Source organism: Calonectris borealis, chromosome 3 (genome assembly GCF_964195595.1).
Source record: "Calonectris borealis chromosome 3, bCalBor7.hap1.2, whole genome shotgun sequence".
NCBI lineage: Eukaryota > Metazoa > Chordata > Aves > Procellariiformes > Procellariidae > Calonectris > Calonectris borealis.
Genome location: NC_134314.1, coordinates 103,186,848 through 103,200,842, shown reverse-complemented (window position 1 = coordinate 103,200,842; position 13,995 = coordinate 103,186,848). Strand labels below are relative to the sequence as shown.

The 13,995-nt window shown below is 38.4% G+C and overlaps 1 protein-coding gene across 2 annotated transcripts in view; it reads left to right on the top strand.

Annotated features, from left to right (window-relative positions):
• The window catches only part of LPGAT1 (lysophosphatidylglycerol acyltransferase 1), a 65,853-nt gene extending 52,915 nt beyond the window's left edge, over positions 1–12,938 (top strand). For both annotated transcript variants that reach the window (XM_075147038.1, XM_075147039.1), the window contains exons 7-8: positions 3,777–3,883; positions 8,170–12,938. In XM_075147038.1, the coding sequence (XP_075003139.1) occupies positions 3,777–3,883; positions 8,170–8,321 (259 nt within the window). In that variant the 3' untranslated portion in view covers positions 8,322–12,938. The remainder of the gene's footprint in view (positions 1–3,776; positions 3,884–8,169) is intronic.
• Positions 12,939–13,995: the final 1,057 nt, after the last annotated feature.

Here is a 13,995-nt window from a genome sequence, read left to right as displayed (position 1 = left end):
TACAGAATCAGAGGTTGTTTCTCCAAGAAGGACTATTTAAAAGAGATTAAATGTTTCTGAAAATGCTGTATTTCTGAAAATTAATTGGGATCGTTTGAGAAATGGCCTATCCGTAGATAAGTCTCCACAATTTCTTACGTATGCCAACATGTCTTTGGCAGTTACATCTCCTTTTTTTAAAATCCTTTCTTCTTTCCTGGACTGTCATTTATGCTAATATATTCTGGTTTGGGACATAGAAACACACATTTGTGTAGTGGTTTAAGAAAGTTGCCGTCCCTCAGTCAGCTACGTGGAGTGTCCCACAGCCGTCATCTCGCAGCTGCAGATAGGTACCCTCCAGCTAGAAGATACTGCTTCATTACTGAGACAGCTTTGTAGACTCCCATCGGAGTATATCTTTACTTCCACCACCGCTTTTAACTTCTCAGGGTGCAGCCTGTGGTAGCGCTGCTTTTATTGCAGTTTAGCCCCCTCCCGACCTCCCCGTGATGATAGCAAAGCAGCTGTTCCCTTGATAGAAATGAGAGAAGAAAGTATTTCTATTCTGCTTGAATTTTCTGGTCAAATTACCTTATCCAGTGCTCTTAAATTCCGTGTTTGCCACACCAGGAACAAGGACACTCTTATTTTCATGCAATGCGAGGTTGGTTTTGTCCAAAAGCTAGAAAGATTCAAGTGCCCAAGAGAATCTAGAAGCTTCAGCTATTACATGTTGACCTTGTTCCTTGTCAGGACAGTTTTATGTGGTGATAACATTTTATTTTCCTCAGGAGATCAGCAAACTGTTCGCTTTTAGTGGCATTCCTGATGCTGGAAGCACAAAGGTGGGGTAGAGCCAAGATGATGCCCATGTTGGGACCACATTGACAACGTTTACATATCTCACTGAAAAGAAGAAACTATTTCCTGCATCTTTCACACTAGACCTGGCAGACCTTGCAGCTGATGGTCGGGAATGACCCTGCTCCAGTTAGAGCAATGGCTTTCCACCGTTATTTTGGATCATCTGTGTAGAGAGTTTTGTAACATCAGACTCTCTCAGTTACCTTTCCTGAACGCAGTCTCCTTAAAGAGGGTGCTCTTTTAAAACACAGATGCCAGCTGAGCCCTCTGGCAGGCAGAGAATGATGACAGTGGCAGTATGTTTAGTATAAATACAGGGAGGTTTAGCTTCACCTTATCTAGTACAGGAAGGACTTGTGCCACAGTTTAAGGATATTTTTTTTTTTTTTTAAACATTTCATCTCTAATTTAGCTCAGTCATTAATAAAAATGTTCCACTTGTAAAAATAACTCTGGATAATCTAAAAATATGTTTGAAAATGCTTCTAAATTTTGAAGCACTAGCACTTGCCATTGCTAAATTGTAACAGCCAGTGTAGCATTACTGGAAAACCAGTTGTTTTCCATTCTGCATTAATATTCATTCAAAATGAGTGTAACGGTGATTGCTTCTTAAACTTCTAAGAAGCGGAGTTTATATCGAGAGATTCAAGTATTCTGGTACTGTATTGATTCATACAAGAGCCTGGATGGATTCAAGCAGGAAAGTGGTGTGCTGCATTCCATTAATCTCTCACAATGTTGGTATCACTTATGCTACTTTGCTAGTCCATTAAAGTGCCAGCTCGTAAATTGTTTCTAATGAGTACCTTGTAAGCTCTTGTCATAATGTTTTCAGACTAGTAGGTTCATTCTTGGAAAAATACCAGGCTTAACTAGGTTATTGAGCTGTAGAGTTGTTACCCATTGGGTAATAGAAGTGAAGGTGGAGGTGAAGAATATCTGCAGCTTACAAGGGAAACTGCATATGAAGCCAGGTAATGCTAGACTTCTGTCCTGAGCCCACACATGTGTTCTGTTAGTTCTGAACCATCTTCAAACTTGCGTAAGCAAGCATCTGTCCTTCAGAAATATACTGTGAAACACAATATTCTGTTGCCGAGTCCTTTTATCTCCACAGCAGATAGGCAGAAGAGAGTTAAAAATAGTGCTTGGCAACTCAGTTGTGTTTGGGGACATAGAGTAAGTCTGTCTTAGTGTTATATACCCTCAACAAAAATGGTCCTTTCTCTGTGGGTGTGTTTTTTACTTGCTTCTATGTGGTTTACTTTTAATCTGCTGTACAACGTCTGGGCTTCAAGATAAAATAGTTCTTTATTACCTGTCTTTGTCATTGTTCTTAATATGCATGCTGAGAACTTGAGCTATTTACTGGACCACCAACGATTTACTAAAATTTGTCTTTGGCCAAAGACTTTTCTTCAAACTGTATTTTACCTGAGATAACAGTTGCTAATTTCTGGTTACTGAGACTGGCTTTACTAGAGCACAGAGAACTCCACAGTGTGAGAAGGACGTAGGTAGAATTGCTACAAAGGCTAGAGAAATATCTGAGTTCATGTTGATGCCATAGTTGGAAAACAAAATTGTTCATCTCCTTATATTGAAGTTATCTCTGTATACCGAAGCACCATTATTTTTAATTCACTCATTAGAGCAATGCTTTGCTGCTTTTCTCCTCCACTTACAGCTTATTTTTTCATGCATCAAAATGAAAGGAGGAGGTACAAATGACTTGGCAACAAAGCAAGCAAAGATGTTGAAAACAGTAACAGCAACAAAAGCATTCTTCAGAAATGTCTTATTTCTGTAGTCTGACATTCTCATATCTGTTCAGACACTTCCCACATGATTGTGGTGTTTCTTCAAATTCTTTTCAGTATAATCAATCAAGACTGTGTTTAAAAAGAAATGAAAAATCCCCTAATGAAAGTAGAAGCATGGCGTAGATGACAGGGTAAATGGGAGCTCACCTGGAAAGAGAAATGTGCAGTAAAGGTCTTACATTTCAGAGTATGAATTTTTCTGGCTAGCCTGATACACAAATCTCTTCTGCATTGGCCTCCCAGTGAAACACAGCAGATATGTAAGTTCTTGTATATATCAAAAGGCACTTAGGGTCTACTGAGGAGATTTCACAGTTACTGTAAGACTTGAAATTCTATTTTGAAAAAAATCCAGTGAGGTATGGTGGGTTGTTTGGGGGTTTCTGTATGTATGTATCTCAGTGAATTCTGCCCTGGATATCTGATTTTCTAAGTAGACCTAGTATTCGGTGTAGAAGTACCAAAACATTGGTAATTCTTTCACTAGGGTTTTTAAAATATAACAGCAATATTTGAGTACACTTACTTATATGGTCAGTTTTCAGTGTAAAACCTGCCATAGAAATTTCAGACAAAGATGCTGGCATCCTTTGAAAAGCACAGAGGGGCTTGTTTTCTACGATACAGAAGAGCTATTGGTACTTCGTGATGTCGTTATTACGAAGCTTCTGTTTGTTGAAGAACTGTTTCTTCAAAACTGTGGATGAACCTTCTTAGTCTTTTATTTCTTTCTGTTTCAGTGCATGAACTTCATAGCTTCTTGGTTTGTATTTTTTAAGGATAGTAATATAGTGTGGTGGTATTCTATTTTAAAAAAACCTAGCAACTTACTAACTTTTATCAAATGCTGTAGTGCAGCATTTGATAGTAGCTAGTAATGCCTATGTCTTCTCTGTGCATCTGGCTGGTAACCTGGAATATTTCGGTTTTGTATCCTTAATACCTATGTGATCCATGAATTGGAGAGAGAATGAACCACGCAGTTAGATTTATACCAAACTCTTGTTCTCTATGTTTTGGGGTGGGCTGGGCAGAAGGGAATAGTTTTGTCCTTCGCATACAGAATGCATTTCCTAGGTTTAATTATGTTTGTTTCTTTGGTAGGATTTTTCCAGTTAAAGATGTACCTGCAGAGCCTGAAGCTCTTACACACTGGCTGTATCAACGATTCATTGAAAAGGAGGATCTCTTGACACATTTCTACGAAACAGGTAGGATGATAGCTAGCAAAGAGAATTGTGCTTTGTTAATGTCTTTTCTTACAAGAATCTCAAAATGGTTTGAGAACGCATACACATTCTTCACACTAATACAATAGATATAATTATCAATACTTATTATGTGGCAAAAAAAGTGTGATAAGAAATGATCTAGGAAAGGTAAATTACCTGGGTAACATTAGAATAGGGTAGTTTTTGGAAGCTGGCACGTTCAAAACGGATCTAAGGAAATCCTCTTTTTTTTCTGCAATAACATGCAGTTCAGCCATGAAACTTGCTGCCACAGGATTTCATTGAGTTGGAATAATTTAGCAAGACTCAAAGAGGTAGTGAACACTCACATGCATAGTAAAAGTATTCAGAGCATATGTTAAGTTTGGAGGGGATATAAAACTTTCAAGGTTTAAAATCAGCAAGTTCTTGACTAAAAGGGATTAAATAAGACTCTGACGTGAGGCAGGCTACTTTATCTGCTTAGTGCGGCTATTTGGCATGTTCCTCTGGTACTGTTAGAGAGAACTGATCTAAGTAGTCTGCAGGTCTAACCCAAAACCATAGTCCTCTTCTGTTTCCTGTTAAGCTAAACAGAAAGATGCTATGACTGGAAGGATCTGTAAGAATTACATAGCATAAAGTCTCTGGAGTTTTGATCTCCAGCCCGGTGCTGTGAGTACTGGCCTCCTTGCTGTGAGGTACTGAGGGTCACTTCTATCATAATATACTTTCAATGTCAATGGATCAGAGGAATCTAAATAAACTTCGGGCATTAATAACATTACTGAAGGGATACTGGCAAACGTGATTTAAAATATCAGGTAAATACTTTGAAACTGTAGCTGGAGAAGTGTTTCCTCAAGGCTCTTTTTTTTTCCGTCCAGTTGATACTGAAGTATGTCATCTGCCCTCCAGCAGGGGGGAGGGGGTGTGTGTATTCAGAATACAAAACAGAGGAATTCATCAAAATAAAAAAAAAAAGAAAATCCAGAGAGGAAAAAATAGAGTTTTATTTAGACATACAGGAAAGGAAGTTTATCAAACAGACTGAGTAGGAGGACTCCAGATGAAATAATGCAGCTTGTCTCTGAAGAAAAATAATCTCTTCATTAGCAAGTAGCACAGTTGTTGAGGGGGGAAAAATATTCAGTCTCTTGTTAACTGCCTTTAACATTCTAGAGTGACTATGTTAAACAAAGACGCTGCTTCTATTAGATGATTTATTGCAAAAACTGCTTTAATTTGCTTTTGAGTGCTTAATTTATCAATGGTAGTGCTTAAAAAGATTAATAGAGTTCTTTAACAACCCAGAGTTGTATTTTGCTTTATGAAATACTGCTGTCACTCATCCAGCACTGATGGCAAAAGTCAGACCCTGCTATATAAATTGCATCCAAATGCGTATATTGGACCTTATTAGACAAATAAGTTTGTGAATCTGTTTAAAACTACAAGTGTAGTCAATAGGAGGTAAGGAATTCTTGTTATTGAGACATTATTTCACAAATACCATTAAAATAAGTCATACCCAAAAAATCTAACTAGACCAGAATTTCAGAGAGTATAATGAATATAATCAGATTTATTCATTGAAATGCGATTCCAAAATAGGATAATTGGTTATAATTTGCCAATGTAATCAGTATGAATTAATAAGACATATTTTAAATGTAAATGCTATGACACAGGATCTTATTAGGCATAAATTAGCATAATTTAAAGTTACTACTATTTATGCCAGTTGAGAACTTGCTTGCATTGCTTTTGTTGGCTTACTGCAAAAGTGCTGTTACAGTTTTTGGAAACCCCCTGGAAAAGTCCTGAGGCCTGATGTGAGGGGAATCCCTGAAGCTGCTCAAGAGCTAGCTTTGTATTGATGTGTTACATGGTCTCAAGTTGGTGTGGTTTTAAGACTTGAGGCTGTTTCAGCTTTTTTTTTTTCTTTTTTTTTTTTAAATTCACACTGCTCAGGAACTTGTCTTAGTTCATAAAGCTTACTTCATAAAGCTGGAGTAACATTTAACGCTACATGAAGCTTTAAAACTTTGTATTGACAATGTCATCGGTAGGAATACATTCTTTTGGCATATTTTTATTTGGGAAGAGGAAGAAACAAAGCCTAAAACACCTTTTTCCTGTTTGCTGTATTCCTAAGTGTTAAGAACTTTAATGGATCTGGGGAAAACCTGTAATATTAGATCTCTTAAAATTAAACAAAAAAAAAGTATCTGCCTAAAATTTGAATATGAAACTGTCCCGTCCTTTCTTACAGGTGCATTTTAAACATTTCATCTATAAAATTAAAACTGTTTACAGTTAATATCTGTAGGTGTAAGCAACACAAAGACTCCTATTTTAGCAGCTAGTGGAAAGCTTGTATTGGCAAGTTCATGATTTCTCTGAAGTCTTCAGCAGGATAACCTCGAACACTGCAGTAACACAAATGAGATTACATTTAGCAGGACAAAAGCACTTGGAGACTAATTAAAAAAACCCCACAAACTATAAGCTAGGAGCTTATCAGTTGGAAATGAGTAATTGTATACTGAAGTCATCATGCTCCTCATTCACTCTGATCGTAAGCCAACTGGTGTGATGTAACTAAAAAAGTAAGCAATGTCATCCTACAGGGCAACGGGAGAGGGTTTTCACCAGTGCTGCGGAAATACTCTTCATTGTACCAAATCTGAAATCTCATCTGGAAATTCTGCCTACAGGTCCGTCATCCCCGTTCAAGAAATATGAATTGAACCGGGAAGAGGGACAGATAATAGGCGCTAAGATGATTAAGGGGAAGGAGGAGTCTTTTCTGTGAAGGACAACTAAAAGTGCTTGGCTTGTCTCAGTTAGGAAAGTGAAGGATCATTTTTCCTGTAAGGTACAAGTTGGCTTGGGAGAGGAGGAGGGGGAAGAGACAGTTGCTGTCAGTACCAAGCAAAAAGGAAAGTTATTTAAACCAAAGGTCAGTGTTGGTACAGGAAAACAAATGGACCATGGAAGAACAAATGTAGCGTAGAGTGGACAAATAGAAGCTTAGCAATGAGAATTACTAAATAATAATGGGGAATAAATGGTGTGGCAAATCTGCCCATGTGTGAAAATACATATCAGTGAGAAGAGGATGGGACTCATCAAGGGGGTTTTTTTAGTTTTTTTTTTAATTTAAGAGTGTTCGTACAGGAAGAAAAGCTTTGTCTTAAATGCTTGATTGCAATTCCTCCGGTGATTGCAAGTGTGAAGCATAGAGATAAGTTGCTGATGGTATCTAATTGCCCAAATTCTGTGGTTTCTAAGATTCAGAATTGACACTGCTATATCTTTACTCTTTGAATCATTCATCTCTTGTCCTTCTATGAGTAGTTATGACTCCATAATGCTGCAGCAAGTACATCATCTTCTCTGGTATATTTAGAGGTTTTATATCCACTGTTCAGGATTAACAACAAAAAGTGGTTCATATCATCTAGGCTTTATGCATGTCAGTAAAATGTAGTGCAAATTATTAAATATGCTGATGTAAATATATGCCAATAGTTTGCTTATGATCATAAAGCTCTGATGAATTCAGACAAACGTAATTTAGTGTTGTAAGTCAGAAAAGGTCAAAATAGGGAAAAATGAATTTTTTTAAATCGTGTCAGCTGTATCTCCTGCCAGTCATTCTCATCTAAACAGACATTTCTAAAAGGTCTTTCTGGAAAACTGAATAGCAAATTGCAATGCTTCCTTAGTCTATATGACTGTCTGGCCAATGAATGTTCAAACAACATAAGGAAACTATTGTTTAAAAAAAAAAAGTGCATGTGTATATGTGCATATATATTCAAGGAGGACTTGAGAGTGTACATGTATTGCTTCTTCACAGTATACAAAATCATTACCAAACAGCTGTAAAGTTTAATATGGAGTCTATTCAATTTGATCATATGGACGTTAACATAACTTTAAAAATAACACAGAAAACTTAGCTGACAGTCGGATCTCCCTGCAAAGGTTGAGGATGGCTCCTTTTAAGGAATGCTTTGAAGTTTATACTTAAGTTTAAGTTTATATCCAAATGAAATGTAAATTGTTGTTAATAATAAAGAAAAGGGCTTTTTTTACTTTCTTGGAGATAACTGATAATGCCAGAGAATTTTTTTAAAGTTTAAGCATAATGCAGAAGTAACCAATTAATTGTTTGTGGGCACTGTTGCTGGGACAACAGTGATGGTAAAGAACAATGCATTAAGGCTACCGTTCCTGCTGCAGAAGCATTAAATGTGTTTCGTTTTCTCTTTTAGGAGCTTTTCCTCCCCTGCAGGGTCAAACAAAAGCTATTTCTCGGGAGATGACCCTCAGTAACCTGTGGCTAGTCGGCATACAATCACTTGCGTTTTTGTCAGGCGGTATGTGGTACTGCATCTTTCAGTATTTTTATCATTGCCTATTTTAAAAGTGGAATGGGACCTGAGGACACAATGGGAATCCAGGCTCTTGCAAATGAATATCATGTTGTATGTACAAGTGTGAATATTCAAGAGTAAAGGAAAATACTGGACGGACTCTTACCTCTCTTTGGGGAAATTTTAAACTCCACTAAAAGTGAAGATCAGTAACATAGTGACCTGATGATGTATTATTTTAAGAATTGTCTGTATTTTTAAAAATGTATACTCTCACCCACACTTAAGCAAATTCAGCATTTGGACAAAAGGTGCAATCGTACAACCACCGTAGAAGAATGTCTGTGACAAGGAAGCTCCGTCACCACAAGTATTTCTTGGCATTGTAGTTAGAGCTCAGAAAATTCAGCAACTTGTCTCTTCAGTAGTCTGTACAGCATTGGTGTGGTAGAGATTCCTCGTTTGCACAAACTTGTACTTTATTGCAACTCATTGTGCTGGAGTCAAAGATACTCGATGGAGCTGGTGGCGGTATCTTTGCGGCTACGCAGTCAGCAGCTGTTGTGTTAGACACATTGATCTGAAACCAAGACCCAAATAAGATCCAGCGTCAGGTGTGTTTTGTGAGGAATCAGTCCTCAAAACAGCATTGCAGCATCACAGTGTGATTAAAAGCTATCCACATTTGATGAATCAGCCCATCCCTGCTGTGGTCTTACCATCAGCTCTCCGAATTCTGTGTGCTACCAGTATCTCGTATTATGAGGAAACCTGGAGAATATAAAGTCACTTGGTTTATTTTCCCTTTTTGTTCAGATCTCAACGATCATTATCAGTTTTCAGAATGCACTTTTAAAGGTAAAAATACAGTGAAGGAAAGACATGAAACTTAGGGAATAGGGGAAAGCTTTATTTGTCACGCATTGGAAGCCAGAGCAATTCTAGCTGTTTCTGAAGGTCTGCTGGTGCTGCTGGTGATTTTTAGCCACCTTTGTATTTTTGTATACTGCAGTCCAACCAAGGTGACCTTTGAGTGGTTTATAGAGGCCTTTTTCTCCCCGCTAGTTGCAACAGCGCTAAATATACTTGTGGGAGAGTTTAAATAATTCAATGCCAACCATCTTAATGTTTTGCTAAGGAGTAATAGAAGAAAAACTAGTTTCTTAAAAAAGAAAAAATAGGTATAATTGCTATCATAAATCTGTAGGAAGATACTGCTGCAAAAAAAAAAGTATGGTAAATACTCTGAATAACTACATGGAGGGCAGTATTAATTAGCTCACCACTGTGCTAAAATCTTACTGGAAGAAGGATGAGTTGAATTTAAAGGCAAACGGGAACAGAAGACACTTTCAGATGTGTAACATAGGATGCTTTTGAAAGCATGTCTATGATGTACAATCTTACTTCTGGCAGGTCTAGTTGGCATCGTGTTTATGTGATTATACACAGATTTGAGAGAGCTGTTCCTAAAATAAAACTAATCTCTCTAAATACAAGCAGGATAGCCAGAACTTCAGATGTTGGCATACTGCCTTTTACAGAGTAATTTTACTGAGAACAAAGTAAGCCCTCAGTAGTTTTGGCTCCGAGTTAGCCATATTGATCCCCATTCTCTCTCCCTCTCCTGCTACATGAATCGCAGTGGGTGGTGTGCAGAATACAAAACCTAGTCAGTGTTTCCTTTGTGGTGGGAGCTAAGAGCGTACCAAAATATGCGACAATGCCGATTTCCCTGACTTAATGGAAAAATACCTAGTCAAATATGCCACTCCTAGCCCCCCCAAAAGCAGTAGTTTTATCCCAAGGTAGCTCAGTGGGATGGTTGCAAAATGATACACCATAGTAAGTTCCCCTGAACTGTGAGTCCCCTCTTTGACTTAAAAGAACCACTGCAGCTGGGAGGCAAAGGACGGTGGTTGCCTACAGCTTAACATTTTAGGTAAGATACTGTTTCTAAATCCTATCGCTTCACACCCAGCCACACACCTGAATTCTGGTGTAACGTAAAATCCATTTAAAAAGAAGTGAAAGGGAAGCAGTCTTGGGAGTATTTTTATTTTCCTGTTGCTTTTACTAAAGTACAGCTGATGGAATGAATGTATTTAATCTGCCATTTTATAGGAGGGTGTTGGGGCAGCCCAGCGCCGTTACCGTGTAAGCGGTTATGTCTGCTGCACGGGGGCATAAATGGACTCTCAAAGCTGCAAAATGCAGATGGCAAACGACTCGCTTCTGTCCTCCACCAGGTGGTTTGATCAGAACCACAGAGATGCCCATAGTACGGCTGGTTTTATTTTGAGCTAGGACAGACTGGGGTGATATAAAAAGGGAAGTTTATATAAGCAGATTGCACAGCAGTAACTCACATCAGGAGGTTGTTCTTTATAGACCCTGTGAACTCCATGTCAGAGCATACTGTTTTTTCAAATGCAGTTGTTTGGGTTTTTTTTTCAGTGGATTGCAGTCAATAGTGAGTGTTCACATGCTGCCTAAAGAAATTAGTAATGCGCCATAATGTTTCAGATAATAATTTGATTTATCTGGTCCTGTTCATTTTCAGTTTGTTCCTCCGTAGTTCTTACTTTTGCAAGACATTTGTTTTCAAGCACTGATTTTTGTTTTGGTAGAGTGAGTAAATAGTGTTAGGTCTTAGGCTTCTTTCCTGCCTGCACTGGAAAATGTGAAGAGAGCCTGACGTTGTGTCTCCTTACGGCTGAGTTGCTGTAGATGACAGTGGAATGAAACCGTTGTTAAGAAACTCCGAAGTACCCTCCCAGCATGAACTTGGATGCTGCTTCAGGAAAGAGAATAAATGGGATACAAGAAGTTTTTTCTATTAAGGGAAAAACATAAAAAGTATACAACTTATAGGAAATTCTGTGCTAAAAATACCACGCTGGTCAAGACCATTTGGAGCTTAGTAGGCTAGCTTGTAAAATGTAAATTCCTGTCGGTTGCAGTTCGGTTCTACATGATGGCAGTTGGCCGGTGTTACAGTTGCAGTGGGCATTTTGCTGCGCCATCCGTGGGCGTCCTCTTCTGAAGAGTTCAAAATGCATTGGATAGAAAATGATGTTAACGAACCATACAGTTGATCACAAAATGGTTAATTAATATAACTTTGAATTTATCTTAAGAGAAATATAATGGAAGAATGTATAAAGTGATACAGAATGAAAAAATTACAGAAAAAACACTAACTGAAAGCTGTTGCACACAGAAGCGAGAACACAGCAATTTAAGTGTATTGCGAATAAAGATGGTTCTCTGCCAGGGTTGCACACAAAATATCTGTATGTTTCTATGTTTAGTTGTTTACAAACAAGTTGTTACAACTGAAAGGATGTAAGTCCTAATGGTTTAGCATTACTGCTCTTCGAATCCCATTACATGAAGAGTATCTGCCCATTCACAACGAGCAGTGTTTTCTTCAGCGCCCTTTGAGTGCACCTTCCTTACAGGTTCTCTAGTATTTTATGTACGGTTCTAGCAAGCTTTTCAACACCGATGTATCTTGCAGGAGGGATTATTTTTTTTTAAGTTGCTCTCATCAGATTTGGAAAAGCAAGATTCCAGCTTACTGCGCTCGCTGGAAAATGAAAAGCTTCCTTCTCCCTCCTCCCCCCGCCCCAGCATCAAAAATAAGATGCATCTTATTGCAGTAAAAATACAATGATCACTGTGGTACTGTTCATTATTCACTTGTTTTGCAAATGATGTTAACTGTTTTTTTCTGTCTGACACTGCCATAAAGTGCTGTTAACTTTTTTCACCTGTTTGTACAAGATAACAGATACCGATCACTGTGTGTGACAGGATTCAACCGCTCCACTTTGCCTTGACATAAAATTTTGGGACCAAAGGTACTAAAAACTGGGATTTCCAAATCATGAGACCGGGGTTGGGTGCATTCTCTTGATAGTCAGCTGGAGATTTTGTGGTGATCCGATACAATTATACAAAACAATTATACATCTGGGGTACTGTATTGTTTGGAAATAATGGAGCCATATGAAATAAAGGGTTATTTTGCAAAATTGCATATTTGATAGTTTTTACACTTTTTTTAAAAAAAAGAACAATTGGAAGAGCAAAATTGAAACCATACTCTTGTTTAAAAATGTTTGCATACATAATGAACACTTCTGAGCAGCTTTACTTTTCCTGTAAAAACTGTAGACTACCTGGCTGTGATACAAAAGAAGTCTTTAAAAGGATTCTATGCATTTTAAAGTTAAACCTTTTATTTTATCATTGGATAATGAAGTAATTATACACTGAACAACTGTCCTATTAAAGTGAGTTAGTTCCTTAAAATTACTCTACAATGGTGTTCATTTTGTATGATAAAAATTCGTTTTCCTGATACCAGTTATTTTCACCTCCAATTTTCTCCTTCCCTCCTGTGTTACCTCCATTTTTGTTTTGTATGATAAAATGGATGTAGAAGCCTGTAGTGACTCTCAAGGATTTTGCAAAGGGCTGGTCGTGTTTGGAATTATTTTATGGAATTTCATTGGATTTTTTATCAAATCTTTCCAGCAGCCAAGACGTCTTTCAGAAATGTAGACAGATACCAGAAGCAGCATTTCTCTACAGAGATTAGTAGGTGTCTTTTCCCATTATTTTTTTTGTGTGGCAAAAATAAAGTTAATTTTTTTCAAGATTATTTCATGTGCTTCTAATCCTTAATAGACGAGATGTTTTTCTTTGGTTGTATTTATTGTGCTTCTATCCAATAGATACACAATCTCTACTGTGCTTACCATAAACACAACAAATAGCAAAATAACACTTGGGTTCACTCTACAGCTGCAGTGTTAATTTACGATAGATAATGTTGCTTATTAGAGCTCTCATCAGGAGGGACACAGAGGCAAATGTTTCTATGCCAGAAGTGGTAAGGGGGGGAGCGGAGCAGTCGGGAGGAGGGGGGAAAGCAGCTTCTGCAGCCCTCGCTCACTCCCGCACCCGCTGGAAGCTTTGCCGGCGCTCAAGCCGCAGCGCTCCCCCGCAGGTCACTGCCTGGCAATGATTCCCCTTGAAGTTCCTGAGAGCTGAGGGCACACCGAGAGCAGAACCCGGGCCCCCATCCACCCTGCATTGCCACCATCCTAGCGAGATGCGGAGCCAACCTTTTTGCGAGCGAGGCTGTGATCATTTTGTAGATACGTATATTTTTGAAGAGAGTGGTCTCTTTTTGAACAACTTCAGCTAGGCAAAGCAATATCGAGTGGCACAGCGCCGTTCCTTCTGTGGCCCTGGCATCTCTCGGTAACGATAGCACTTAGCTCCCTGTCACCTTTCGTGTAACTGCTGGTGGGTAGTACTGCAACATAGAACAAAGGAAAAAGGAACTCCTCGGAGCATAGTAAGACATCTTGCACAATTTCCAAACCAGCGCCATGGTTGTAGTTACATCTACCTCTTTGTTTCCCTTCTGGATTTTGTCTTGTTTTTCTGTGCGGTGTTCTTCTGTGAGGGGTGGGGGGAATCGGGGAGGGGGAGGGAGACAGCGGGAGGGAAGACTTGAAATCTGAATATAAGACACTGGTGGGGGATCCAGTGCTTACCAGCTGCGTTGTTGTACTGAAAAAGCCATTGTTTTTAATTCCTGCCTAGTGTGAAATGTTTGTTTTAAAAAAATCCTTCTTGCCGGAAAGAAAAATGTATTTTTAAAAAGAAAAAAAAAATCCCTCTTTTGGCTATGAGAATGTCAGC